Source organism: Vipera berus (assembly GCF_964194415.1).
Source record: "Vipera berus genome assembly, chromosome: Z".
NCBI lineage: Eukaryota > Metazoa > Chordata > Lepidosauria > Squamata > Viperidae > Vipera > Vipera berus.
The window spans coordinates 4,825,130-4,852,776 of NC_138205.1; the positions used below are offsets into that span (position 1 = coordinate 4,825,130).

Sequence of the window (27,647 nt, forward strand, 5' to 3'; positions counted from 1 at the left end):
ATCGACAACGTCTGTACGGAAATTGATATTAGTTGATCGATGGGTTACGCCAGGGGTCTTCAAACTTGGCCCTTTTATGACTTGTGGACTTCAACTCCCAGAATTCCTCAGCCAGAGTGCCTGGCTGAGGAATTCTGGGAGTTGAAGTCCACAAGTCATAAAAGAGCCAAGTTTGAAGACCCCTGGGTTACGCTTAAGGGGGAACGTTCTCTTCTCTGGGCTGTTTTGTCGATTGGATTGGTGAACCGTTCGCGATCGGACGACTGTTAGCAACTTGCAAACCGGGGCCATTCCGTTCACACGTTCGCAAGTATTCTAACACTTAAATGTTTACCTAAAAACAAAATCTGGAGAGATGCCCCTGCTTAGTTGGAAAACAAAATAGACAATCGTAAAAATAATAATAATAATAACACATCAATCCTGCAATCCTCTTTTCCAGGGGCACCGTTTGGATCTTGTCCGTTTCGTCTCACAACGACCCTGCAAGGTAGGATTTTGTGGAGTCAAGTTGACATCCGGGGGGCCAGGAATGGTTCCTGTTTTTTCTTCCTTCCCATCCATGTTCATAATTCCTGGTTTTAATGCTTCCATGTGTTTCTTTAACAACAACAACACACAAAAGGTTTGTGAAAAAAGACCAGGATCTTGTAGAACGTCCAGAAGAGTCAAAAAAAAAGTCAAAATGGCTGCCCCAATGTGAGTAAAACCTCACATCCCTTCAGTATTGCAGTGGTGGCCACCATGTTGACTTTTTTGACCTATCTGGCCTTTGGAACTTTTCGGAGATTGCTGGGATCTGCAGTGAAAATTAAATCCAGCAACCTGACACTCTTTTGAAAAATGGTGGCTTCTTAGTATAAAATTATTTTTTGGTGGTGGGAATCTGGCTTGTTTCGTAATCCAGTGTCCAGTATAGTGTCAATCCAGAAAGGGGTTAATTCAGGCAGCAGATTGCATTGCCAAGAGCAGACAAACACATAATGTGTTGAAATTTAGCAGATCCAAGGTGCAGTTGTGAATATCAGCTTGTTGGAAGGATCGGCTTCCCTCTCTTAATATTCTTAATATTTTCTAATCTAGATGGATCAAAGCAGAACAGCAATTCTCAACTTCAGAAACTTTAAGGTGGATGGACTTCAACTCCCAGAATTCCCCTCACCAGCATGTTGAACTCTGGGAGTTGAAGTCTTAAAAGTTCTTGAAATTGAGAAACATTGGTGTAGAATTAAAAAAAAAATCAATCAAGTTGTGGGTGCTTCATCACTGGAGATTTTTAAGAAAAGACTGGACGGTCACTTGTCTAAAATGGTATGGGGCCTCCTGCTTGAGCAGGGGGTTGGACTAGAAGACCTCCAAGGTCCCTTCCAACTTTGTTATTCTGTTACTGTTATTAATCAGTGGAATGACTTACCTCCAGAAGCTGTGGGAGCTTCAACGCTGGAGGTTTTTAAGAAAAGATTGGCCAGCCATTTGTCTGAAATGTTACAAGGTTTCCTGATGGAACAGGGGTTGGACTAGAAGACCTCTAAGGTCCCTTCCAGTTATAGGTAGAACATTCCTATTTCCTTTTACTTTTCTCTCTCTCTCCTCTCTCTCTCTCTTTCTCTCTCTCTCTGTGTCTCTTATCAAAGTTTTGACTTCAAAAAAAGCAACTTACTATTGACGACCTGTCCTTGAAGTTACAACTTTCTCTTCCTCTCTTTTTTCTCTCTTTTTTCTTTCTCCCTCTCTCTCTTCTCTCTCTCTCTCTCATCAAAGTTATGATGGACGTCAAAAAAAGTGAAGTTACAACTCTCACTCTTTGTTACTCTTTCTCTCTCTCTCTTTCTCATTCTCTCTCTTCCTCTCTCTCTTTATCGCTCTCTCATCGAAGTTATGATGGACTTCAAACAAAGTGACTTACTATTGACTACCTGTCCTTGAAGTTACAACTCTTTCTCTTCCTCTCTTTTTCTCTCTCTTTCTCACTCTTTCTCTTTTTCTCTCATTCTCTCTCTCTTTGTCTCTCTCTCTCTCTGATCAAAGTTATGATGGACTTCAAAGTGACTTACTATTGACTACCTGTCCTTGAAGTTACAACTCTCTTTCTCTTCCTCTCTCTTTCTCTCTCACTCTCTTTGTCACTCTTTCTCTCTCTTCCTCTCTCTTTCTCTCTCACTCTTTGTCACTCTTTCTCTCTCTCTTCCTCTCTCATTCTCTCTTTGTCTCTCTCTCTCTCTCATCAAAGTTATGAGAGAAAGCGACTTACTATTGATACCTGTCCTTGAAGTTACAACTCTCTCTTCCTCTCTTTTTCTCTCTCTTTCTCACTCTCTTTCCCTCATTCTCTCTCTGTCTTTGTCTCTCTCTCTCTCTCTCATCAAAGTTATGATGAACTTCAAAAAAGTGACTTACTTACTGTCCTTGAAGTTACAACTCTCTCACTCTCTCTCTTTCTCTCTCTCTGTCTCTCTCTCTCTCTCCCTTCTGTGCTGATTTTAAGATTCTTTGGGAGACTTTTAATAAAATTGACGTCTTAGATTAGAAGATCATTTGAGCTGAGACTGGTGCCAAATATCCACCCACAAAGCAGGGCATGCCTAAACATTGGGCGGAGCAAGACCCAAAACAGGGCTGGGCTCTTTCCTTTGTTTCTCCTCTCAACTTCTTTTTATTTACATCTTTAATTCATTTCTCTACTCCTCAGCTGCCTCGACCCCTGAGAAAACTCGGTTATTTGCCAGAGGGCTTTTAAAATTTACAGCCAGGCCCAGGTTTGCCTTCAGGGCCACCAGTTGCCAACCCCTGTGCTAGAGGACTCTGCTTCCATACCCCCAAATCTGAGTGTATCCTGAATGTTTCAGGATGATTAAAAGGCAGCTTTTTTCACGCTGACTCCAGGCTCCTCGGTCATTGCAAATTTCCTTTTTAGCACACCACCAATTTCCTCCGGACGTTGTTTGAAACCTTTCAGAATTTCTGGGGTTTTATCCTCCGTCTTTTCCTAGCCTCATTATTCTTCTCAACCCTGACGGGAGGAGAAAATTCTCCAAACATCCCTCCTGCTGAGAACAAGATTCCTGGAAAATAAAAAAAAAAAAGATTACGAAGCAGGCCCCCCCCCCAACCGTCAAATCTGCAATGCTTCTGATATTTGTGGATCGGCAACCAGAAGTGTCTTGTGTCTTTCTTCTTTCCCCTCACCCCTTCGTTCCACGGATTTTGGGTTTTTATTTATTTTTATTTTATTATTATTATTTTTTAAAAAAATCCTTGCTCTCCAGCTCCAGACGTGGTTTCTGGCATTTACATTCTGCTGATTCCAGATTTTTTTTTCTTTCCTTTCCTTTCCTTTTTTTCCCTTTTTTTTTAAAGCTTTCCCACGTCGGCTTTCTCCGTACCTCCTTTATTCCTTCTTCCTTTTATTTTGGAGGGTATGGCTGGACGCCAGGAAGAATAGTCTCTAGAGAAATTGCACAGATTTTTTAATAAATCTGGGCTGGGGTGGGGAAAAAAGAGATTGATTTATTTTATTCACTTGGGGAGAGAATGGGGAACCGTTTCAAAAGCCCCCTCACCCCACCCCCCCCAGGAGGGATCCTGTGGCTTTCAGAAGGCACGGATCCTCTTTTAATGACGGCTTTCCCAGAAGACAGATGGGCGAGAACTAGGAGCTCAGCAAAATTGGAGGGCTGAGTCAACTGGGCAACCCAGTATTCCCAGCTGACTGGCTGTGGGGTGGGGTGGGGGTCAGGCAGGGGTCATAAAGGCAGAGATGGGAGGAGAGGGCAAATGGAGGGGAAATAATCTGCTGAGAGACAAAAAACAACAAAACACAAACCCACAATTTTTGGAGAGGAACAGCTTTGCATTTCCTTCGGAGAGGATGGATATTTTTTTTTTCAGCTTCTCAGAACAATGTTTCTGAACCTCGGCGACTTCAACTCCCCAAATCTGACCCCAGGCAGTTCATGAATTAACTGATGGATTTATATCCCGTCTTCATTATTATTTTTATAAATAGCTTAAACCGACAAACGTGTCTAATGCTCTTCCCTTCTCCTATTTTCCCAACAACAACCCTGTGAGGTGGGCTGGGCTGAGAGAGGGACTGGCCCACAGTCATCAAGCCGGCTTTTGTGCCTATATAGCAGAACTAGAACTCAGCTTCTGCTAATGATTGCCCCAGTCATCCAGCCGGCTTTCGTGCTTAAGGTGGAACTAGAATTCACTGTCTCCAGGTGATCGGCCTAGTTACCCAGCCAGCTTTCATGCCTAAAGTGGGATTAGAACTCATATCCTTCTAGTGATTGCCCCAGTCACCCAGCCAACTTTCACACCTAAGGCGGAACTAGAATTCACTGTCTCCTTGTGATTGGCCTCGTCCCCCAGTCAGTTTTCACAGCTGAGGCAGGACTAGAACTTACTGTCTCCTAGTGATTGGTCCAGTCATCCAGCCAGCTTTCATGCCTAAGGTGGGACTAGAAGTCACCGTCTCTTGGTGATTGGGCCAGTCACCTAGACAGCTTTCACGCCAAAGGCGGGAGTAGAACTCCGTATCTTCTTCTGATTGGCCCAAAGTCCACCCATCTTCAAGTTGCTGAGGTTCAGAAACAATGCCTCAACCAGCTTTCATGCCTAAGGTGAGACTGGAACTCACTGTCGCCTAGTTTGGGAACTAGACTACGGGTCTTCAAACTTGGCCCTTTTATGACTTCTGGACTTCGACTCCCAGAATTCCTCAGCCAGCATGCCTGGCTAAGGAATTCTGGGAGTTGAAGTCCATAAGTCATAAAAGAGCCGTTTGAAGACCCCTGCTTGTGGACTTCAACTCCCAGAATTCCCCAGCCAGGCACACTGACTGAGGAATTCCGGGAGTTGAAGTCCACAAATCATAAAAGGGCCACGTTTGAAGGCCCCTGAACTAGACCAAATCTTCCTATTTAATTGTGGCCATTTCTATATTTTTAAATCTGAAACCACTTTAAGTCTAGAGAGGCAGTAGCATGCCTGCCATTGCCGATAAATAAATGAAAGGAAATAAAATCAAATATTATTTGACTGTCTTCGAATCAGAAACGGCTTGGGAGCCTCTGTTTTGGGCGAACAAATTTTATTAAAGAGCAGAGGCATTTGCACTGAGCTGCAGCTCGCTTAAGCAGATCACGACAGCCGAGGCCTTTATTTTTTTTTCTTTTCAAAATCTTATTATAAGATAAAAAAATACAGAAGGAAGCTGGATTTGGAAGGCCGAGAGAAAGCAGGAAAAGAGGGCAAAAAGAGAAAGAAGGAAAAAAAAGTCGTGTTTTCACGCTTTTTTCAGGGCAGGAGAATCCGAAACAACATTTAAAAAAAAAATAAATAAAAATTGCCGCATCCCTCATGGTCACATGATCAAAAGCTAGATGCTTGGCAACGGACTCAGATGTATGACGGTTGCAGTGTCCCCGGGATCACGTGATCCCCTTTAGTGACCTTGTGGCTAGCAAAGCCCACGAGAAACTAGATTCACCTAACCGCCGTGATACTAAGTTAACAACGCAGTGATCCACTTAACGACTGTGGCAAGAAAGGTCGTACAACAGAGCAAAAGGCACTTAAGAAATGTCTCACTTAACAGCGGAAATTTTGGGCTCAGTTGTGGTCGTGAGTTGTCATAAGAGGTGACTTGTGACCGTTTTTCACCCTTACGACCGCTGCAGCGTCCCCAGGGTCGCGTGATCCAAATTCAGACGCTTGGCAACTGACATGTACTTACGGCGGTTGCAGTGCCCCAAGGTCACCTGATCCCCTTTTGCGACCTTCTGCCAACAGGGAAGCCGGATTAACGGCCGTATGACTAATTTGACATCTGCGGCGATTCACTTAACGACTGTGGCAAGAAAGGTCGTAAAATGGAGCGACGCTCGCTTATCGACCGTCTCGCTTAGCACTCTGAGTTGTGATCGTACGTCGAGGACTCCTAGAAACAAAGCGAGATCAATTTTTTTCTTTAATCAAAGCTGTGGTTTTGGCCACTTCTGAGAGCTTTTGCTGTTCCTCAAAATGGCCGAGTTTTGATTTTTTGGGGGGGCTAAAATCAGACAACACAACTTTCCTCCTTCAGGGAGTCTTCTGCCTTGCTTCACAGGGTGCAACTAATGCCAACTAATACTTCTGGAATGCGTTTCCACCAGGTAGGGGATTTTTAAACCGACAGCAGCTTTGTTTTGATCACTGTTGCAAGTGGCTGGCTCACTGGATCCCAGCCGCACCCATCTGGCAGGGCTTCACCTTTCTCCTTGCTCTTTGTCTAAAAAGCACAGCTAAAATAATAGGTGTGCGTACCCGCGCTGCACGGGTATCTATTGTTATACGTAATTATGCTTATTTATTTATTATACTTTTCGCCTGCCTTAATTATTGTGTAGGTAAGTCAAGGCGACAAGCATCCAGAATAGAGTGTTCTTTTCTCCTCCTCTTTTCCCACAACGACAACAGCCCTGCGAAGTGGGTCGGGCTGAGAGAGAGAGAGGAACTGGCTCCAAACCACCCGGCCGGATTTTGTGCTTAAGGTGGGACTAGAACTCACCGTCTCCTGGTGATTGGCCAGAAGCCACCCAGCTGGCTTTCGTGCCTAAGGCGGGACTAGAAATCACCGTCTCCTGGTGATTGGCCAGAAGCCACCCAGCTGGCTTTCGTGCCTAAGGCGGGACTAGAAATCACCGTCTCCTGGTGATTGGCCAGAAGCCACCCAGCTGGCTTTCGTGCCTAAGGCGGGACTAGAAATCACCGTCTCCTGGTGATTGGCCAAAAGCCACCCAGCTGGGTTTCGTGCCTAAGGCGGGACTAGAAATCACCGTCTCCTGGTGATTGGCCAGAAGCCACCCAGCTGGCTTTCGTGCCTAAGGCGGGACTAGAAATCACCGTCTCCTGGTGATTGGCCAGAAGCCACCCAGCTGGCTTTCGTACCTAAGGCGGGACTAGAAATCACCGTCTCCTGGTGATTGGCCAGAAGCCACCCAGCTGGCTTTCGTGCCTAAGGCGGGACTAGAACTCACTGTCTCCTGGTGATTGGCCTGAAGTCAGCCAGCTGGCTTTCGTGCCTAAGGCGGGACTAGAAATCACCGTCTCCTGGTGATTGAACCAAAGTCACCCAGCCAGTTTTCATGCATAAAAACGAGACAAGAACTCACTGTCTCCTGGTTATTGGCTAAAAATCACCCAGCCGGCTTTCATGTCTAAGGCAGAACTAGAACTCACTGTCTCCTGCCGATTGACCCAAAACCACTCAATTGCCTCTCACCCTTAAAGTGGGATCAGAATTCACCGTCTCCTGCTGATTGACCCTAAGTCATGGCATCTATAGCTGCTCCGGACTTACGTGGTTCCCAACCTGGAGATGGGGAGACTTCAACTCCCAGAATCCCCCCACGGAGCTTAGTCACTGCTGAGAACTCTGGGAATTGAAGTCCCAGAAATTGTCCAGTTCAGAAAGACTGTTCAAATGAAAGAGAGAGAGAGAGAGAGATTGAGATTCTTAAATTCTTGCTGCTGTCTTCTTTGTCAAGAGCGAAAGATATCGTAAAATACTCAGTGCCGTTCCTATAATACGGTGAACATAATTTTCCTACTGGGGATCTGTTACAACTTGTTCCCGTTTAATCACAGGCTAAAGGCCGTTCTATGAACCGAGCACTTTCTTCTACCATGTTTCCCCCCAAATAAAACCCAATTGGGGGTTATTTTCGGGGAAATATGGTAAGCGTTATTGGTATTCATTTACTGACCATTCGAAGTACAACGGCGCTGAAAAAAAGTGCATTCTTTATTTTTATTAAAAAAAAGAGACGATTGTGTCTTGTCCCCTTTTTTTGTGCAGAGAAATGCAGGTGAACGAGTTATTTTTATCTGCAACGAAGTCACCATCCTGCATATGACATTACGGATAGTGTCAGAGCGTTCAGAGTCTTATTGCGCTGAGATAAATCTCGAGTAAACACAGTAAACAGTGGTTTGTATTAAATGGTGGTTTATCTTACACTATCTGCTATATCATACACCAGGAACAATACACATACACGTGCTAATACAGCAGGATCCAACAAACCATAATTACAGCAGGAAACGGAAGAGAGAGAACACAGCAGAGCCTTCCCTTTAAAAAATGGCTCTTAAAGAGACACAGACCCTGCTGAGTCATCCCCATCATTACATCTTACATCAGTTGGCTAGTTGTTAAATCAATACCTTCACAGATAGTCCTCAACCTACAACTTTTACTTAATGACCTTTTGAAGCTGTGACCGCCCTGAAAAGAGTGATTTTCATCACGTGATTTCCCCCTCCCCCCGCTTCACAATCTTCCCAGCTGGCTTTGGATGGTGCAAAATCGATGAGAGGAAGCTGGATTTGCTTAACGACCGACCGCATAATTTGCTTCAAGCCTGCAGCAAAAGAGGTTGCAAAATTTGGTTGTTCCTCATTGAATGAGGGACATTCCGATTGTGGTCGCTATCAGTATTTAACATTTCTTGGTGCCAAAATAATGATGACAAAGGAAGTTTCTTCCCCCCCACCCCAAGGAGTTACTACCTAAAATTCAAAGCAGAGCAGAGGGAATGGGGAGGGAGGAGGGGGGAAACTAGGAAAATGTGCATTTATTTTCCTTGCATAAACCCTCAGACTTCCAGGTGTAACCTGGATTTACTCCCAAGCAAATACTTGTGTGGAGTTGAAAGAGGAAAGATTGTATGATCTTCCTTCCTTCCTTCTCTTTCTTTCTTCCTCCTCCCTCTTCCTTTCTTTTCCCTTCCTTCCTTCTGTTTTTCCTTTTGTCCTACCTCTCTTTCCTTCTTTTATTCATTCTTCTCTTTTCTCCTCCTTCCCTTTCTTTTCCTACCTTCCCTTCTCCCTTTTATCCTCCCTCCTAGTTTTTTCTCTTTCCCTGTCCTCCCTCCCTCCTTTCCTTGTCCCCTCTCTCTTTCCTTATTTCCTTCCTTCTTCTCTCTTTCCATCTTCCCTCCCTCCCCCTTTCCTTCCTTCTATTCTCTCTTTTATCTTCCTTCCCTCCCTTGCTTCTTTCCCTTCCCCTCCCTTATCCTCTTCCCTTCCCCCACCTCCCTTCCTTCTTTCCCTTCCCCTCTTCCCCTCCCTTCTTCCTTCTTCCCCTTCCTCCCCCACTCTCTCTTCTCCTCTTTCCTTCCTTCCCCTCTTCTCCTCCCTCCCTCTCTCCTTCTTCCCTCTCCTTTCCCTTCCTGCTCCTCTCTCCCCTTCCTTCCTTCCTTCCTTCTTCTCCTGCCCGCCGCTCTTTTTCTCCCTCCCTCTCCCTCTCCTTCCTTCCTTCCTTCTTCTCCTGCCCGCCGCTCTCTTTTTCTCCCTCCCTCTCCCTCTCCTTCCTCCCTTCTTCTCCTGCCCGCCGCTCTTTTTCTCCCTCCCTCTCCTTCCTTCCTTCCTCCCTTCTTCTCCTGCCCGCCGCTCTTTTTCTCCCTCCCTCCCTCTCCCTCCTTCCTTCCTTCTTCTCCTGCCCGCCGCTCTTTTTCTCCCTCCCTCTCCTTCCTTCCTTCCTCCCTTCTTCTCCTGCCCGCCACTCTCTTTTTCTCCCTCCCTCTCCCTCTCCTTCCTCCCTTCTTCTCCTGCCCGCAGCTCTTTTTCTCCTCCCTCCCTCTCCCTCCCTTCCTTCCTTCTTCTCCTGCCCGCAGCTCTTTTTCTCCCTCCCTCTCCTTCCTTCCTTCCTTCTTCTCCTGCCCGCCGCTCTTTTTCTCCCTCCCTCTCCTTCCTTCCTTCCTCCCTTCTTCTCCTGCCCGCCACTCTCTTTTTCTCCCTCCCTCTCCCTCTCCTTCCTCCCTTCTTCTCCTGCCCGCAGCTCTTTTTCTCCCTCCCTCTCCTTCCTTCCTTCCTCCCTTCTTCTCCTGCCCGCCACTCTCTTTTTCTCCCTCCCTCTCCCTCTCCTTCCTCCCTTCTTCTCCTGCCCGCAGCTCTTTTTCTCCCTCCCTCTCCTTCCTTCCTTCCTCCCTTCTTCTCCTGCCCGCCACTCTCTTTTTCTCCCTCCCTCTCCCTCTCCTTCCTTCCTTCTTCTCCTGCCCGCAGCTCTTTTTCTCCCTCCCTCTCCCTCTCCTTCCTTCCTCCCTTCTTCTCCTGCCCGCCGCTCTTTTTCTCCCTCCCTCCCTCTCCCTCCTTCCTTCCTTCTTCTCCTGCCCGCCGCTCTCTTTTTCTCCCTCCCTCTCCCTCTCCTTCCTTCCTTCCTTCTTCTGCCCACCGCTCTCTTTTTCTCCCTCCCTCTCCCTCTCCTTCCTTCCTTCCTTCTTCTGCCCGCCGCTCTCTTTTTCTCCCTCCCTCTCCCTCTCCTTCCTTCTCCTGCCCACCGCTCTCTTTTTCTCCCTCCCTCTCCCTCTCCTTCCTTCCTTCTTCTCCTGCCCGCAGCTCTTTTTCTCCCTCCCTCTCCCTCTCCTTCCTTCCTCCCTTCTTCTCCTGCCCGCCGCTCTTTTTCTCCCTCCCTCCCTCTCCCTCCTTCCTTCCTTCTTCTCCTGCCCGCCGCTCTCTTTTTCTCCCTCCCTCTCCCTCTCCTTCCTTCCTTCCTTCTTCTGCCCGCCGCTCTCTTTTTCTCCCTCCCTCTCCCTCTCCTTCCTTCCTTCTTCTGCCCGCCGCTCTCTTTTTCTCCCTCCCTCTCCCTCTCCTTCCTTCTCCTGCCCACCGCTCTCTTTTTCTCCCTCCCTCTCCCTCTCCTTCCTTCCTTCTTCTCCTGCCCGCTGCTCTCTTTTTCTCCCTCCCTCTCCCTCTCCTTCCTTCCTTCCTTCCTTCCTTCCTTCCTTCCTTCCTTCTCCTGCCCGCCGCTCTCTTTTTCTCCCTCCCTCTTCCTCCCCTCCGGCCCGGCTTGGCCTCGCCCTCCCTGCCTCCCTCCCTCCTCCGAGGGGAGCCTCTGCCCGCCCCCTTAATTGGAGCCCGAGCCCCAGGCGGATCCGGCTCCAGAAGGGCCGGACTCAGCCACCCGAGCCAGGCGGGAGCGGCGGGGCCGGGAGGCGGCGCGGGCCAGAGGGAAAAAACCAAACTCTTCCAACAGCAGCAGCAGCAGCAGCGACTCCGCCGCGCTTCTTCGGCTCTCTGCCGTCCGTCCTGCCTGCCCGCCTGCCTTCGAGGCCGAGCGACCGCGCGATGTGGCCGGCGCCCTACGCTCTCCTCCGGCTGCTGCTGCCGCTCGCCTGGGCCTCCGGAGCCCTGCCCGCCGCCGCCGCCGCCCCCCCGCAGTTCAGCCCCGAGGTGAGTAGCGGGCGCCGCTGCCGGACCCGCTCCGGCCGCCCTGGCCCGACGGTCTCCCCCCCCTCCCCCGCCTTTGCCGGGGCCCCGCCGGCCCGGAGGGCGATGGGTTTGCGGGAGGGAGGGAGGGAGGGGCGTCGGGCAGGCGGTCGTCCTCGAGCGGGGTCGCGGCGGGCGCTTTCCGGGCTGCCGTCCCGTTTCTCTCCTGCCCCCGCGCGTCTCTCTGCCGGGGAGCCCCGCTTTGGTCTGAGGGAGTTTTGATTCGCTCCCGCCGCTCCTTTCCTTTCTTTCTCCTTCCTTTCCTTTCCTTTCCTTTCTTCTCTCTTCCTTTCCTTTCCTTTTCTTCTCTCTTCCTTTCCTTTCTTCTCTCTTCCTTTCCTTTCCTTTCCTTTCCTTTCCTTTCCTTTCTTCTCTCTTCCTTTCCTTTCCTTTCCTTTCTTCTCTCTTCCTTTCCTTTCCTTTCCTTTCCTTTCCTTTCCTTTCCTTTCCTTTCCTTTCCTTTCCTTTCCTTTCCTTTCTTCTTTCCTTTCTTCTCTCTTCCTTTCCTTTCCTCTCCTCTCTCTCCCTTTTCCTTCCTTGCCTCTGTCTTCTTTCCCTTCCTTTTCTATCTTCCCTTCCCTTTTCTATTTTCCTTTCTTTGTGACCTTCCCTTCTCTCTTCCTTTCTTCTTTTCTCTCTTGCTTTCCTTTCTTCCTTTCCTTTCTTTTTTTCTGTCTCCCCCTCTCTCTTTCTTTCCTTTCTTCCTTTCTAACTTCCTTTCTTTTCTTGTTTTCTCTCTTCCCTTCCCTTCTCTTTTCCTTTCTTTCCCTTTCCTCTTTTCCCTCTTCCTTTCCTTTCTTCTAACTTCCTTTCTTTTCCCTTCCCTCTTCCTTTCTTTCCCTTTCCTCTTTTCCCTCTTCCTTTCCTTTCTTCATTTATAACTTCCGTTCTTTTCTTGTTTTCTCTCTTCTCTTCTCTTCTCTTCTCTTGTCTCTTCCTTTCTTTTCCTTTCCTCTTTCCTTTCTTCCTTTCTTCCTTTCTAACGTCCTTTCTTTTCTTCTTTTCTATCTTCCCTTCCCTCTTCCTTTCCTTTCTTCTTTTCTATCTTCCTTTCTTTTCTTGTTTTCTCTCATCCCTTCCCTTTCTTCCTTTCTTTCCCTCTTCCTTTCCTTTCTTCCTTTCTAACTTCCTTTCTTTTCCCTTCCCTCTTCCTTTCTTTTCCTTTCCTCTTTTCCCTCTTCCTTTCTTCTTTTCTGCCTTCCTCTCCTCTGATTTGTCCTCCCCCCCATGCTTTCCTTAAGAGTCGGGGGGGGGGGAACTCAGTTTCTGCATTTCTCCCTCCCCCCTTCCCCATTTTCCTGCCTCTCCTCTCTGCCAGGCTTCCCCCTCCTCACCTCTGCTTTCTCTTTGCAGCTGGTTTGCTCGTTTACTCCTCCCTTCTTCTTCTTCTTCTCACTATCCTTTGTTCCTCCCTTTTCTTGGACGAGTTCTGCAGCTGGATGGAGAAGGGCCGTTTCTAGGCCAAGGCACGGGCCTCCTCTTTCGCACTCGCTCCTCCTGCCTGCGGCCAACCTCGTCTCCAAGTCTGGATTCACATCGCCCGGATTTTCTTTCTCTTTCCTGGTTTTCCCCTTTCTTTTCCAGCCCCCCCCTCCCCCCCTCCCATCTCTGTGAAAACGTGGTGTCAGTTGACTTTTTCTCCTTTCCTTTCCTTTCCTTTCCTTTCCTTTCTCTTCCTTTCCTTTCCTCTCCTTTCCTTTCTTCTCTCTTCCTCTCCTCTCCTCTCCTCTCCTCTCCTCTCCTTTCTTCTCTCTTCCTCTCCTCTCCTCTCCTTTCCTTTCCTTTCATCTATCTCCCTTTCCTTTTTTGCATTTACGGGTGCAATCTGTTCTGTAGGATTTATTATTATTATTATTGCAAATGGCTCCTGGACTTGAAAAATGTCTTCTTCTTTAGCTCCCATCCGATGGTAGGTCAGGCCCCCGGCCTCCATTCCTCCTTGTTCTTCTCCTGGGCCAGGGGATGGCTGAGAAGGACCCCCCCCCCCCGTTCCTCAACTCCATAGGGCCACTAATGGGGTCTTCCTGAGGAAGAGGGGATTTGGACCCCCACTCTCCTAGACTGCAGGATGTTAGGGGAAGTTGAGTGAGTTACTCTTTTTCTTTCTTTCTTTTTTCCTTCCTTCCTTCCTTCCTTCCTTCCTTCCTTCCTTCCTTCCTTCCTTTCTTTCTCTTTTCCTTCTTTCCTTCCTCTTTCTTTCTTTCTTTCTTTCTTTCTTTCTTTCTTCTTTCTTTCTTTCTTTCTTTCTTTCTTTCTTTCTTTCTTTCTTTCTTTCTTTCTTTCTTTCTTTTCCTCTTCCTTCCTTCCTTCCTTCCTTCCTCTTTCCCTTCTCCTCCCTTCCCCATTCATAAGACAGCAACGCATCAGCGTGAGACTCTCTCCTTCTAATTCGAGGAAAAATACCCATTGTAATTGGGGGGGGGGGGAAATGGGAAGGTGTCCAGTTAACTGTTTAGCTTTCTAGGGAGAGAAAAAGAAATAATTTAGCTAATTTAAATCGCATCAAGTCTCCTCCTTCACCCACCTCTCCCCTTTTCCCATTTGGGTCCTCTAGCATCCAACTAAGACAACCATTTTCTGTGAATTTGGTTTAGTGGCTTGTGTGAACTAGTCATTGTGGTTTGACAGCTTCAGTTTACGGCGGAGAGGGACAACCAACCAGCTTTTTTTTTTTAATGTGATGGGAAGACATTGGGATTCCTTGTGTTATATGCCTCTTATTGTGTGTTTGTGTGTGTGTGTGGGGGGGGTTGTCTTTCCATTTAACAGTTTTAGAACTTAAACCAGAGGACTTTATCCCCTTGGGGATCCATCCGTGTGTTTAATTCGTCGACGTGTGCCTCAAAATGCCAGCAAAAGCAAGAGCGAAAAGCAATTCCCACAAGCAACAAATCTCTAAAACACATGCTAAGGTCACAAAAGTGGGCCCAGGATGACGGTTTGGCATTATGTCTGGATATATCCAGGGTGACATTTTTTTAAAATAAAAAAAAAACCAAGGTTAATGGATAAAGGCAGTGTGTGAGATCCTACTTTGCATTGTTTTTAATGTGTTGGAAGATTCTCAGAATCTCCTTTGCAAGATGAATAGCTACAGATGGTAGAATCTCAGGACTGGAAGGGAACCTTGGAGGTCTTCTAGTCCACCCTACCCACCCCCACCCCCCTTTCTCCCCCCCACCAGGCAGGAGACCTGATTCTATCCAGGACAAATGCTTGTCCAATCTTTTCTTGAAAACCTTCAGTTGGTCTAACCAATAAATCACTAAGTAAATAAATAAATAGCTCATTCTGCTCACTTAGCCATAAATATCCCTGTTTCTCATTCCATCCTTGCCTCTCTTCTGGTCACGTTCCTTTTTTGATTACACAATAGTTCCTTGAAAGACTTAAAAAGCTGTTTGGGTGCCTTCCCGCTGATTGTTGTTATTTTACATTTTTTTTTAAAAAAGGGGGTGGGCAGTGGGAAGCTATTGTCCACAATTTCTCTCTTCTTCTCTTTACTTTTCCTCTTCCCATTCCAGTTTTTTGGCTATTGGGGAGGGGAAAAAAAGTTTGGTTGTAGTGTTGAAGCCGCAGTTTGAAAGAGTTAGAAAGTGACCCAGTTCTCTCTGTCCGATTCTCTCAATCTCTCTCTCTTTCTCCCTCCCTCCCTCCTTCTCTCAGTCTCTCTCTCTCAATCTCCCTCCCTCCCTCTCTTCTCATTCTTTCTCAATGTCTCTCTCTCTCCTTCCCTCTCTCTCTCTGTCTCTCCCTCCCCCCTTAATCTGTCTCTCCTTCCCTCCCTCCCTCTCTCTCAATCTCTGTCTCTCCCTCCCTCTCTCTCTCAATCTCTCTCTCTCTCTCCTTCCCTTTCTTTCAATCTCTCTCTCTCTCCTCCCTTCCCTCTCTCTCTCCCTCTCTCTCTCAATCTCTTTCCCTCTCTCTCTCAGTCTCTGTCTCTCTCTCCTTCCCTCCCTCCCTCTCTCTCAATCTCTCTCACTTCCTCCCTTTCTCTCAATCTCTCTCTCCTTCCCTCCCTCCCTCTCTCTCAGTCTCTCAATCTCTGGCTCTATCCTTCCCTCCCTCCCTCTCTCTCAATCTCTCTCAATCTCTGGCTCTATCCTTCCCTCCCTCTCTCTCAATCTCTCTCTCCTTCCCTCCCTCCCTCTCTCTCAGTCTCTCTCAATCTCTGGCTCTATCCTTCCCTCCCTCTCTCTCAATCTCTCTCTCCTTCCCTCCCTCTCTCTCCCTCTCTCTCTCAATCTCTCTTTCCCTCTCTCAATCTCTGTCTCTCTCTCTCCTTCCCTCCCTCCCTCTCTCTCAATCTCTCCCTCCCTCTCAATCTCTCTCTCTCCTTCCCTCCCTCTCTCTCTCTCAATCTCTGTCTCTCCCTCCCTCTCAATCTCTCTCACTTCCTCCCTTTCTCTCAATCTCTCTCTCCTTCCCTCCCTCTCTCTCTCTCAATCTCTGTCTCTCTCCCTCCCCCTCTCTCTCAATCTGTCTCTCTCTCCTTCCTTCCTTCCCTCTCTCTCAATCTCTGTCTCTCCCTCTCTCTCTCTCCTTCCCTCCCTCCCTCTCTTTCTCAATCTCCCTCCCTCCACTCTCTCAGTCTCTCCCGTTCAATCTCTCTCTTCCTCCTGCTCTCTCTCAATCTCTCTCTCCTCTCAATCTCTCTCTCTCAATCTCTCCCTCCCTCCCTCCCCCTCTCTCAACCTCTCTCTCTTTTTAAAGGGAGAAAAGGCAGACAGACCACCACCCCTCCCTTCCCTCCCCCCCCCCCCCGTCTTGGAGGAACAAAGACATGGGAAGCGAACGGGGTGGCTGGCTGGTTGGCTGCCTTGGCGGGGATCAAAGGCGCCGTGAAATGTAGTTTGCCCCCTTATAAGAGCTGTGAGACGAGAGAGGAAATAAGGGATGCAGCTTTAGACATGCTTAGCGGGGTGCCTCGAAAGAGAGAACCAGCCAGGAAAAAGGGCATCGGGGTTCGGATTATTTTGGGGCGGAGGGGGGTTAGGGGTGTTGCCAGTGAATTTTACACTCGGAAGGGGGGCGGGAGGGAGAGGAGAAAAGGAGAGGCCGGAAGTGGTCCCGAGCCTGGAGCGAAGCAGAAAGGAAGGAGTGGGGGGGGGGGAAAAACATCCCACGGAAAGGAAAAAGGGGGCTTGGGGTGGCGACCTCTGCCAGAGCTGAGAACGACCACATGAGTCAACGCTCAGAGGATGCCAGGAATGAGGAATTTCGAAGAGGGGAGACAAAGCCGGGCCTTGTCTAGGGTCTTGGGAGGAGGGACTAGCAGCATGACACGACTTGGAAGGGGACCGTGGAGGTTTTCTAGTCCAGCTAGCGGCTCAGAGATGATGGAGAATTTGCCCCGGAGCAGCTTCCGATACCGAATTGGCGCCTTGTGGGCGAGAGGCCTTGTTGGCATTGTGTTACTTTCCCAGAGGATATTTTGGGGACTCTTGGGGGATGACACACACACACACGGCGATCTTTTTTTAGGGTTTCCGCCAGGGACCCAGGTGGGTAGCTGGCTTGTTGGACGGGGGGGGGAACAGAAGCTTTTTTTATACCCAACGTTGGCGAGAAATCTGGAGCACAAAACGGACGAATGAGGTCATTGTCACTCACACACACTCACACACACAAACACACAAATCCCAGGGGGGTTGCTGAAATCCTGCAAAAACCCACCCCCACCCCCCAAACCGGGCTGTTCGAATCCTTCGTTTCCTCTGCATTTGTGTGGCTTAGCAAGAACGGTGGTTAAGTGGGTTTCGCCCCATTTTGCGACTTTTCTTGCCACCGTTGTGAGGCGAGGAACACGGTTATTAAGGGAAGCTGGCTTCCCCATGGACTTTGCTTGGCGGGAGGTCGCAAAAGGGGATCACGTGACACCCCCCTGGGGGAACGCTGCGGCCGTCGTCGTAAATACGAGCCGGTTGCCAAGCGGGCGAATTTTGATCATGTGACCCTGGGGGGGGGGGATGCTGCATGGTCGTAAGTGTGAAAAAACGGTCATAGGTCCCTTCTTTCAGTGTCGTCGTAACTTTGAACGGTCACTAAGTGAACCGTTGTATGTTGAGGACTATCTATAGAGCAAGGTATCTTTTGAAGCCACGCTCTGTAAAATTGCTGCGTGCAAAATGTTTGCGGCAGATTTAGCTGGGAACTGAAACAGAAATTGAAAAAGAATAAGAGAGTTGGAGTTGGGACCTTGGAGGTCTTCTAGTCCAACCCCCCCCCCTGCACATATCAGGAGACACCATACCATTCCAGACAACTGGCTGTCTAGTCTCTTTCTTAAAAAAAACCTCCAGTGTTGGAGCACCCACAACTTCTAGTGGCAAGCTGTTCCACTGGTTAATTGTTCTCACACAGGAAATTCCTCCTTAGTTCCAGGTTGCTTTCTCTCCTGGATAAGTTTCCATCCGTTGCTTCTGGTCCTGCCTTCAGGTGCTTTGGGGAATAAGTGGACCCCCCCACTTCTCTGTGGCAGCCCCTCAAATATTGGAAGGCCGCTATCACGTCACCCCTAAGTCCTTCTTTTCACTAGACTAGACACAGCCAATTCCTGCAGCCGTTGTTCATATCTTTTTGGCAGTGCTTTTTTTGTAAAAGAAAAAGGTGCCGGAACTCACACATGTCATACAACCCACCTTGCCTACCCTACAAGGTTCCATCCAAAAAAGGTGCCGGAACGCCGTTCTGAGCGTTCTATGAGGAAAAAAAGCCCTGCTTTTTGGCCTCCAGCCAAATTATCTTTTGTTGCTCTCCTCTGCACTCTTTCCATAGGATCCCTTTTCCTCAGGAGTCTTCAACCCTGGGCCCTTTTGTGACTCGTGGACTTCAACTCCCAGAATTCCTCAGCCAGGTATGTTGGCTGAGGAATTCTGGGAGTTGAAGTCCACGAGTCACAAAAGGGCCAGGTTTGAAGACCCCTGCTTTTCCTAAAAAAACAAAACAAAAGATGTTTGGGCTTTTAATAAGCACCCACAGACTTACAGCTTACCACCGGCCTAAAAATAAAATAAAAAGTGGGCCTACGGATAAGTCGACGTTTGTGGCCTACGAAAACAGATTCTGCTTATCTGCTTGGATGTAATCCTCTCTTCCCTCCCCCCCCCCCACTTCCCCGGTCCCATCTAGAGGAGGCCAAGATTAAACTGATGGGCCTGCTTAAAATTTGGATAATTACAAATAAGTCTTGCCGGGAGAGGAAAGCCGTGTGGGCCAAGCCAGAAACCCAGAGACGTTTTGCCAACGGCTTGAAGCCATGGCAGGAATCTTTTAACAAGAATTGGCTGGGATCAAACCCCAAAGATTATCCCAGATAGCGTTCCGTCCCTGGCTTTTCCCCCCCCCCAAAGCCAAGGAAAAAAACGGGGAGAAAGGACGGATGGGGGTGGGGGGGTTTGCATCTGCTTTGAAATTCAGAAGCTTGCAGGTTTGGGGAGCTGGGCCTCTATTTAATTCACATTTTGGTTATCTGGCACCACCCACGCATTGCGAGAGAATGCTGCTAGCAAGGAATTTTTGGCAGTGCGCTTACATTTTACACACGCACACACACACAAACACACACATACACACACCGGGTGCCAGTCAAGGAAACCAGAGCACAGCTGAATAATCTGGATGGGATCCTGTTTGGATTTATGACCGTCTTTGATGGGTGGTTCTCCATTTACGACCGTGAGCGGTGGAAGTTACGATGGATTTCAAAAAAAAAAGTGACTTGCTATTGACGGCCCGTCCTTGAAGTTACAACTCTCTCTCTCTCTCTCTCTCTCTTTCTTTCTCTTTTTCTTTCTCTCCCTCTCTCTTTTTCTTTCTCTTTTTCACTCTCTCTCTTTCTCTTTCTTTCTTTCCTTCTCTTCTCTCTCTTTCACTCTTTTTTCTTTTTTCTTTTCTCTCTTTTTCCTTTTCTCTCTCTCTTTTTCTTTCCTCCTATCTCTTTCTCTTTCTTTTTCCTTCTCTCTTCTCTCTCTTCTCTTTTTCCTTTCCTTTTCTCTTCTCTCTCTCTCTCTTTTTCCTTCTCTCTTTCTCTTTCTCACTCTCTTTCTCTCACCCTCTTTTTCTCTCTTTTTTCCTTCTCCTCTCTCTCGTTCTCTTTCTCTCTCACACACACTTACACCCACACACCCTGCGGGCACATGATCACATTTCAAGACTTGGCATCTGACTCCCATTTAGGACCAGTTGCTGTGCCCTGCAGTCATCTGACTGAGATTTGTGATCTTTTTGCTGATTTTTTTTTTTTGGCAGACGAGGGCAGTTGAATATGCCGGATTCACTTAATGACCACACAATTCACTTAAAGACCACAGCAACTTGCTACATGATCATAAAAATTGAGTCCTGGTCACGTGGTGCCTTGACTTATGACCGCAATGATTTAGCACCGAAATTCCAGACAACATTATTAATTTGAAGAATATAAGTAGTCCTCGACTTAACGACCATAACAGAACCCCAAACGTCGGTTGTTAAGTGAGACAGTGGTTAGTTGAGTTCTGCCCCATTTTATGATCGTTCTCGCCACGGTTGTTAAGTGAATCACCGCATTGGGAACACGGTTGTTCAGGGAATCGGCTTCCCCACTGGCTTTGCTTGTCAGAAGGTCGCTAAAGGGGATCCGGTGTCCCTCCGGGACCCTGAAACCGTCATAAGCACATGCCAGTTGCCAAGCATCTGGATGTTTATTGCATGACCATGCAGTGGTCCTAAGTCTGAAAAAAGTTATAGGACACTTTTTTTAAACTGCGGTTGTAACTTCCAAATGACCACAAGTGACCATGAGAGAGAGAGAGAGAGAGAGAGAGAGAGAAAGAGAGATGAGAGAGATAGAAAGAGAGAGATAGAGAAGAGAGAGAAAAGACAGAGAGAAGAGAGAGAGAAAGAGAAAAAAGAGAAAGAGAAGAGAGAGTGTATGAGAGAGAGAGAAAGAGAGTTGTAACTTCAAGGATGGGCCGCCAATAGCAAGTCCCTTTTTTTTGAAGTCCCATCATAAATTCGAATGCTCACAGTCGTAAGTCGAGAACCACCCGTAAAAGAGGGTCATAAGTCCAAACAGGGTCCCATCCAGATTATTTAGCCATGCTCAGGTTTCCCTGACTGGCAACCGGTCACAATTAAGCACAAATCTCCCTTCCCTTTTTGAACCTACTGCCAGTCAGGGGTTTAATTTAATTAATTAATTTTATTTTTAAAAAAGGAAACAAGAGCTTGCTTTCTTTCTGCATGAAGCGGAACCTCCACCCGCAGTGGCAGTCTACCTTTGGTTAGCGGAAAGAGGAAAAAAAGCAGCGCTTTGCTGCCCTGGATGGGCCCAGGTGGGCCTGTAGAAAGCTTTTTGACAGGGAAATACACAGATCCTTGGATTGGGAGAGATTAAATTTAATCCTCTGCCCGTCTGTTAATCCATTGCTGTTGACTTCCTGGATTCCAGCCACTGTCCGACAGACCCTTGGCGTCACCTACATTATGCAAGGAGAGGCTAATTGTGAGCCAGGAAAGAAAAAGGCTTCGGCCTACGCTACAGCTAGACCTCAACTTACAACGGATCGTTTAGTGACCGTTCAAAGTTACAACGACACTGAAAAATGTGACCTAGGACCGTTTCCCCACAGGGATGACCTTTGCAGCACCCCTCATGGGATTAAAACTCAGACTCATGGCAACCGATTCATGTTTATGACCATCGCTGTGTCCCGGGGTCATGCGATCACCTTTTGCCAACCTTCTGATCAGCAAAATCAATGGAGAAGCTGGGTTCACTTAATGACGCGGTTACTAACTTATCAACTGCAGTGATTCGCTTAACAGTTGTGGCAAAAAAGGTGGTGACACGGGGGAAACTCACTTAATAGCAGAAATTTTGGGTGGAATTGTGGCCGTACGTCGAGGACTACCTGAGGTTTTCCCCAATCTCAGCCATTTTATGATGCGTCGACTTCAACTCCCAGAATCCCCCAGCCAGCATGGAATAGAATAGAATAGAATAGAATAGAATAGAATAGAATAGAATAGAATAGAATAGAATAGAATAGAATAGAATAGAATAGAATAGAATAATGGAGTCGGAAGGGACCTTGGAGGTCTTCTAGTCCAACCCCCCACTCAGGCAGGAAACCCATTTGGATTGTCCAATCTCTTAAAAGACTTTTCTGATCAATATTCAATAAAAGCTAGAACTTTTCCGTTTCAAGATTGATGGATAAACAGGTAGAAAAAAGGCAGAAAAGATTATTTCAGTATATAATTCCTGGGTGAGATTATTATATGTACAGAGATAAGAGAGATCTGACACTATCCACTATGGAGGCCTGGATGATGAAGTTGGCAGATTTTATTTTTCTTTTTCCAAATGGATAAACTGACTTTGTTGATCAGAGAAAAGGCAACATCTGCATCTATTGGTGCCAGGAAGCCTCTAATGGATTTTTGCATAACCATAAAAAGCAATAAACTTACGATTGATGGGTTGATTGATTAAAGAGGAGAAATTTTTTAAAAAGTGTAACAATACAGGCAGTTCAGAACAGACCTGGAGTTTCGCCCTGGGCCTTCCCTCCTCGGAGTCACCCAGTTTGGATAGGGTTGCCAAGAATGTGTGGTGAATCACCCTTGAGATTAAGAAAAGGGGGCAAAAAGAAGAAGAAAAAAATGACTTGGCTGTGTGAGTGTGTGTGTGTGTGTAATGATGCATCAGCAGCGATAGATAATCACGGGTGTGGATGGAAACCAGCATTTTCCAAAGCCAGGTGGAGGGGCAAATATGAAGAGGGGGCCAGACAGAGTGTCCAGAAAGAAACCTGTCTGCCTTTTCTCTATAATTTTCTTAAAAAAGTTTTTCAACAAGACGATAAAAACTAGGACAACCTAAAATCTAAATAAAAAATAAAATAAAATGAAGGAAGGAAGGAAGGAAAAAAGAAAAAGAGGGTAAGAAAGGAAAGAAAGTTGAAGAAAAAGAGAAAAGAAAGAGAAAAGCTACCAAGTGGTAGCTTCCAGGATTTCTCAAAGTGTGTGTGTGTGTGTGTGTGTGTGTGTGTGTGTATATAAAGGTAAAGGTTCCCCCACACATGCGTGCTAGTTGTTTCCGACTCTAGGGGCCGGTGCTCATCTCCGTTTCAAAGCCGAAGAGCCAGCGCTTGTCTGAGGACGTCTCCGTGGTCACGTGGCCGGCATGACTAGACGCCAAAGGCGCACGGAACGCTGTTACCTTCCCACCGGAGTGGTCCCTATTTTTCTACTTGCATTTTTTACGTGCTTTCGAACTGCTAGGTTCTAACCCACTGAGCCACCACATCCCTTGGGGCAACTCTAGAATGTTCCGTTTTGCCCACAGGATGGCAAGGTCCAGAAGGGCTGCGTCGCATTCCCGCCAAACTGCCGACCTTCTGATCGACAAGCTCAGGGTCCTAACCCACTGAGCCACCGTGTCCCTGTTATATATATGTATATGTATGTGTATGTATATGTATATAGGGACGCGGTGGCTCAGTGGGTTAGGACGCTGAGCTTGTCGATCAGAAGGTCGGCAGTTTGGCGGGTCGAATCCCGAGTGCCGCGTAGCAGAGTGAGCACCTGTTACTCGTCCCAGCTTCTGCCAACCTAGCAGTTCGAAAGCACGTAAAAATGCAAGTAGGAAAATAGGGACCACTACGGTGGGAAGGTAACAGCGTTCCGTGCGCCTTTGGTGTCTAGTCATGCCGGCCACATGACCACGGAGACGTCCTCGGACAAGCGCCGGCTCTTCGGCTTTGAAACGGAGATGAGCACCGGCCCCTAGAGTCGGAAACGACTAGCACTCATGTGCGGGGGAGCCTTTACATTTACCTGTATATATGTATATGTGTGTGTGTGTGTGTGTGTGTGTGTGTGTGTGTGTGTGTGTGTGTTTGTGTGTGTAATCTCTCTCTGTCTAAAATTACAACATAGATGTAGTCCTTTACTTATGAACACAACTAAACCACAAATTTCTGTTGCTAAGTGAGATGGTCGTTAAGTGAGTTTTGTCCCATTTTACGACCTCTCTTGCCACTGTTCAGTGAATCATTGTAGTTCTTACATTAGGAACATGGTTGTTAAATGAATCTGGCTTCTCCGTTGACTTTGCTTGTCAGAGGGGATCATGTGATCCCAGGACACTGCAACCGTCATAAGTACACACCAGTTTCCAAGCATCTGAATTTGGATCCCATGACCGTGGAAATCCTGAAATGAACATAAGTGTGAAAAACAGTCATGTCACTTTTTTCAGTGCTGTTGTACCTATTGAATATTGATCTTAAAAAAATTTAAGAAGAGATTGGACAACCCAAATGGGTTTCCTGCAAGAGTGGGGGGGTTGGACCAGAAGACCTTCAAGGTCCCTTCCAACTCCATTATTCTATTCTATTCTATTCTAGTCTAGTCTAGTCTAGTCTAGTCTAGTCTAGTCTAGTCTAGTCTAGTCTAGTCTAGTCTAGTCTAGTCCAATCAAATCCAGTCCAATCCAATCCATTTTATTCTATTCTATTCTTCTATTCTATTCTATTCTATTCTATTCTATTCTATTCTATTCTATTCTATTCTATTCTATTCTATTCTATTCTATTCTATTCTATTCTATTCTATTCTATTCTATTCTATTCTATTCTATTCTATTCTATTCTATTCCACTCCATTCCATTCTATTCTATTCTATTCCAATCCAATCCAATCCAATCCAATCCATTTTATTCTATTATAATATTATTCTCTTCTACTCTCTTCTACTCTACTCTACTCTACTCTACTCTACTCTACTCTACTCTACTCTACTCTACTCTACTCTACTCCATTCCATTCCATTCCATTCCATTCCATTCCATTATAATATTATTCTATTCTATTCTGTGCCAACCTAGCAGTTCGAAAGCACGTAAAAATGCAAGTAGAAAAATAGGAACCACTACGGAGGGAAGGTAACAGCGTTCCGTGCGCCTTTGGCGTCTAGTCATGCCGGCCACATGACCACGGAGACGTCCTCGGACAAGCGCTGGCTCTTCGGCTTTGAAACGGAGATGAGCACCGGCCCCTAGAGTCGGAAACGACTAGCACGCATGTGCGGGGGAACCTTTACCTTTACCTTTTTATTTACTATCCTAGTACGACTTCCTTGTGCGTCCAATCACACTTGGCCAATAAAGAAGAAAAAAAGAAAAGAGAGAAAGGAAAGAAAGAAAAAAGAGAAAGAAAGAAAAAGAGAAAACGAATTTCAGTTCTTTGTAGAAGTTCCTTATCAGAGTAAACTTAATTTGGGGTCAATCACTGATTAAAGAGGGGTTAAGAGGTGATACCTTTCGTAGCTGGAGAGCTAAATGAAGTCCTGCTTTTCTAATCTGGCCCTTGCACTACAAAATAATTTTGGTTTGTCCGCAAGTAGTTCCCGATTTACGACCGTAATTGAATCTACAATTTGGGTCGTACATCATGACAGCCATCAAGCAGACCCCCAGGTGACACTGACCAATTTTATGACCCTTTATTTGTGATGGTACTGATTATTGGCTATGCAGGGGTGGGTTTTTTGTTTTTTAGGGGTTTTTTTGCAAAATGTCCTAAATGACAGGTTGGGACTGGGTGACACACTGCAAATGGCCGTAACTGAGGGACATTTGCCAGGAACTCAAAATATGGTCACGTGACTGCTGGAAGGAGTGTGTGTGTGTGTAGAACCATTAAAATCCATTAAAACTCTGAACCTCAAATCCAGTTCGTAAGTAGCTTTCCCAGGGTCCGTCGTAACTTGAAACGGTCGCTAAGCAGCCAGTCCTAAATCAAGGACTTAACTAAATTTGCTTCTACAGTACTCAATTTCGATATCCTTGAGTCTGCTCTTTGATTGGCTTTGAGTGTGAATTTCTTCATGCTCCTGTTTTTCATTTTCCCACCAGGCCTGGCTGCAGCAATATGGGTATTTGCCCCCGGGCAACCTTCGCACCCACACCCAGCGTTCTCCCCAGTCGGTGTCAAACGCAATTGCTGCCATGCAACGCTTCTACGGACTTCGGGTGACGGGCTCAGCCGACGCGGAGACTATGAAGTGAGTGACCTTGTTTTTCTCTCCTGCAGCGGCAAAGTCATTCACCTTTCACCAGCTGCTCTTCTTACAGAATTTATTTTTTGAACTCTGGAAAGAAAACAAAACAAATCCCAATGAATTGGGATATTGTTAATGATAGCTTGCCTACGGTGTGTGTGTGTGTGTGTGTGTGTGTGTGTGTGTGTGTGTGCAGGAGAAGGGAAGACCCCCCAAATTGCATGATCTTGTAGATGTGGCTGTAGGCCTTGACCAAAATCAGGATATTTATCTTTCCCTCTTACTGGATGCTAATTATTTTCCTCTGTGTGTTCAGTAGAGAGAGGAAAGCATCTTTGGGATTGTCAAAACGCCCCCCCCCCATTGCAACTGGCAACTTAAGGGCATTGACTTTTAAGTCAGGTGACCAAGAATGAGTTACCAATAAAGGAGAATTATTTGTAGCTTAGTCAAGGCTATGGTCTTCCCAGTTGCAATGTATGGCAATGAAAGTTGGACCATAAGAAAGGCTGAGCGCCAAAGAATCGAGGCCTTTGAACTGTGGTGCTGGAGAAGACTCCTGCAAGTCCCTTGGACTGCAAGGCGATCAAACCGGTCAGTCCTAGAGGAGATCAACCCTGACTGCTCTTTAGAAGGCCAGATCCTGAAGCTAAAACTCAAATACTTTGGCCACCTAATGAGAAGGAAGGACTCACTGGAGAAGAGCCTAATGCTGGGAAAGGTTGAGGGCAAGAGAAGAATGGGACGACAGAGAATGAGGTGGCTGGATGGAGTCCCTGAAGCAGGAGGCGTGAGCCTAAATGGACTCCAGAAGATGGTAGAGGACAGGAAGGCCTGGAGGAACGTTGTCCATGGAGTTGCGATGGGTCGAACACAACTTTGCAACTAACAACAACAACATCCTCCTCAAGACTGCCCCCCCCCCAATTCCACCCTCACCGCTAAGGTCATCATTCCGAGAGGTCCAAGGTTCGTTGTCCATAGGGTCGCGATGGGTCGGACATGACTTCGCAGCTAACAACAACAATTTGTAGCTTGGGGTTGAAATGAGGGGGGTCCTTGGTGCTCTCTAAGCTTGGCTGGTTTTTTGTAGACATTTCATGACCCAACTAGGGAATATCCTCAGTGCTAGAAAGGAGTGGGGTTTGCAGAGAGGAGGGGGAGGGGGAGGAGGAGGAGACGACATCTGACTTGATGGTCCTTGGTGCTTTCTGAGCTTGGTTGCTTTCTTGCAGATGTTTCATGACCCAAACTAGGGAATATCATCAGTGCTAGACGGGAATGGGATTTGTGGAGAGGAGGAGGAGGAGGAGGAGGAAGTTGAAGAGAAGGAGGACTGTGAGGTCCTTGGTGCTCTCTGAGCTTGGTTGGTTTTTTGCAGACATTTTGTGACCCAACCAGGGAATATCATCAGTGCTAGAAGGGAGTGGGGTTTCTGGAGTGAAGCAAGAGGAGGAGGAGGAGGAAGAGGAGGAGGAGGAGGAGGAGGAGATGGGAAGGTTGGGGAGGACTGTGGGATCCTTGGAGTTCTCTGAGCTTGGTTGCTTTCTTGCAGAGATTTCATGACCCAACTAGGGAATATCATCAGTGCTAGACGGGAATGGGTTTTGTGGAGAGGAGGAGGAGGAGGAGGAGGAGGAGGAGGAGGACAACGTCTACTGTGGGATCTTTGTTGCCCTCTAAACTTGGCTGCTTTCTTGCAGATGTTTCATGACCCAACTAGGGAACATCATCAGTGCTAGAAGGGAGTGGGGTTTGCGGAGAAGAGGAGGAAGAAGAAGAGCATGGGGTCCTTGGTGCTCTCCGAGCTTGGTGGTTTTCTTGCAGATGTCTCATGACCCAAACTAGGGAACATCAGTGCTCCTGATGATGTTCCCTAGCTTGTTAACTAGCATTAATGACGTTCCCTAGTTTGGGTCATGAAACGTCTGCAAGAAAACCACCAAGCTCAGAGAGCATCAAGCACCCCCTCAGGAATGAGTTAAGATGGCTGACTTTTGTTTTACTGGAGGCCCCAGAGAACAGAGGAGAACCTTCGGGAATCCGTGTGAATCGGAGAGCAAGGGATCCATTGTGGCTTAGATCCGAAGGCCCTTGCTGGAAAAACAGGGCACGAAAACCCAGAAATTGGCTTTTTTTCTAAGAAGTTCTCTAAGGCTTGCCACAAGGCTGGCAGTCAGCAGGAGACGTTATGAAACCACCTCGGATGATGATGTCACTTGGTGGGGGGGGGGGGGAAGAACAGGGCTGTGGTTGTGTGTCGATGGAGGGGAACCAGATGCGAAGCCCCAGCCTTGGCGAGTGGGCAGCGTGGCTACAGGGCATCCTGTGTTGGGGTGGC

General features: G+C 47.3%; 1 protein-coding gene across 1 annotated transcript in view; it reads left to right on the top strand.

The window, feature by feature from the left end:
* The first annotated feature begins 10,814 nt into the window (after nt 1–10,814).
* Nucleotides 10,815–27,647, top strand: part of LOC308677572 (matrix metalloproteinase-14-like) — a 37,896-nt gene continuing 21,063 nt past the window's right edge. Inside the window, exons 1-2 of the mRNA XM_081344098.1 lie at nt 10,815–11,217; nt 25,161–25,309. Of these exons, the coding sequence (XP_081200224.1) occupies nt 11,113–11,217; nt 25,161–25,309 (254 nt within the window). The 5' untranslated portion in view covers nt 10,815–11,112. The remainder of the gene's footprint in view (nt 11,218–25,160; nt 25,310–27,647) is intronic.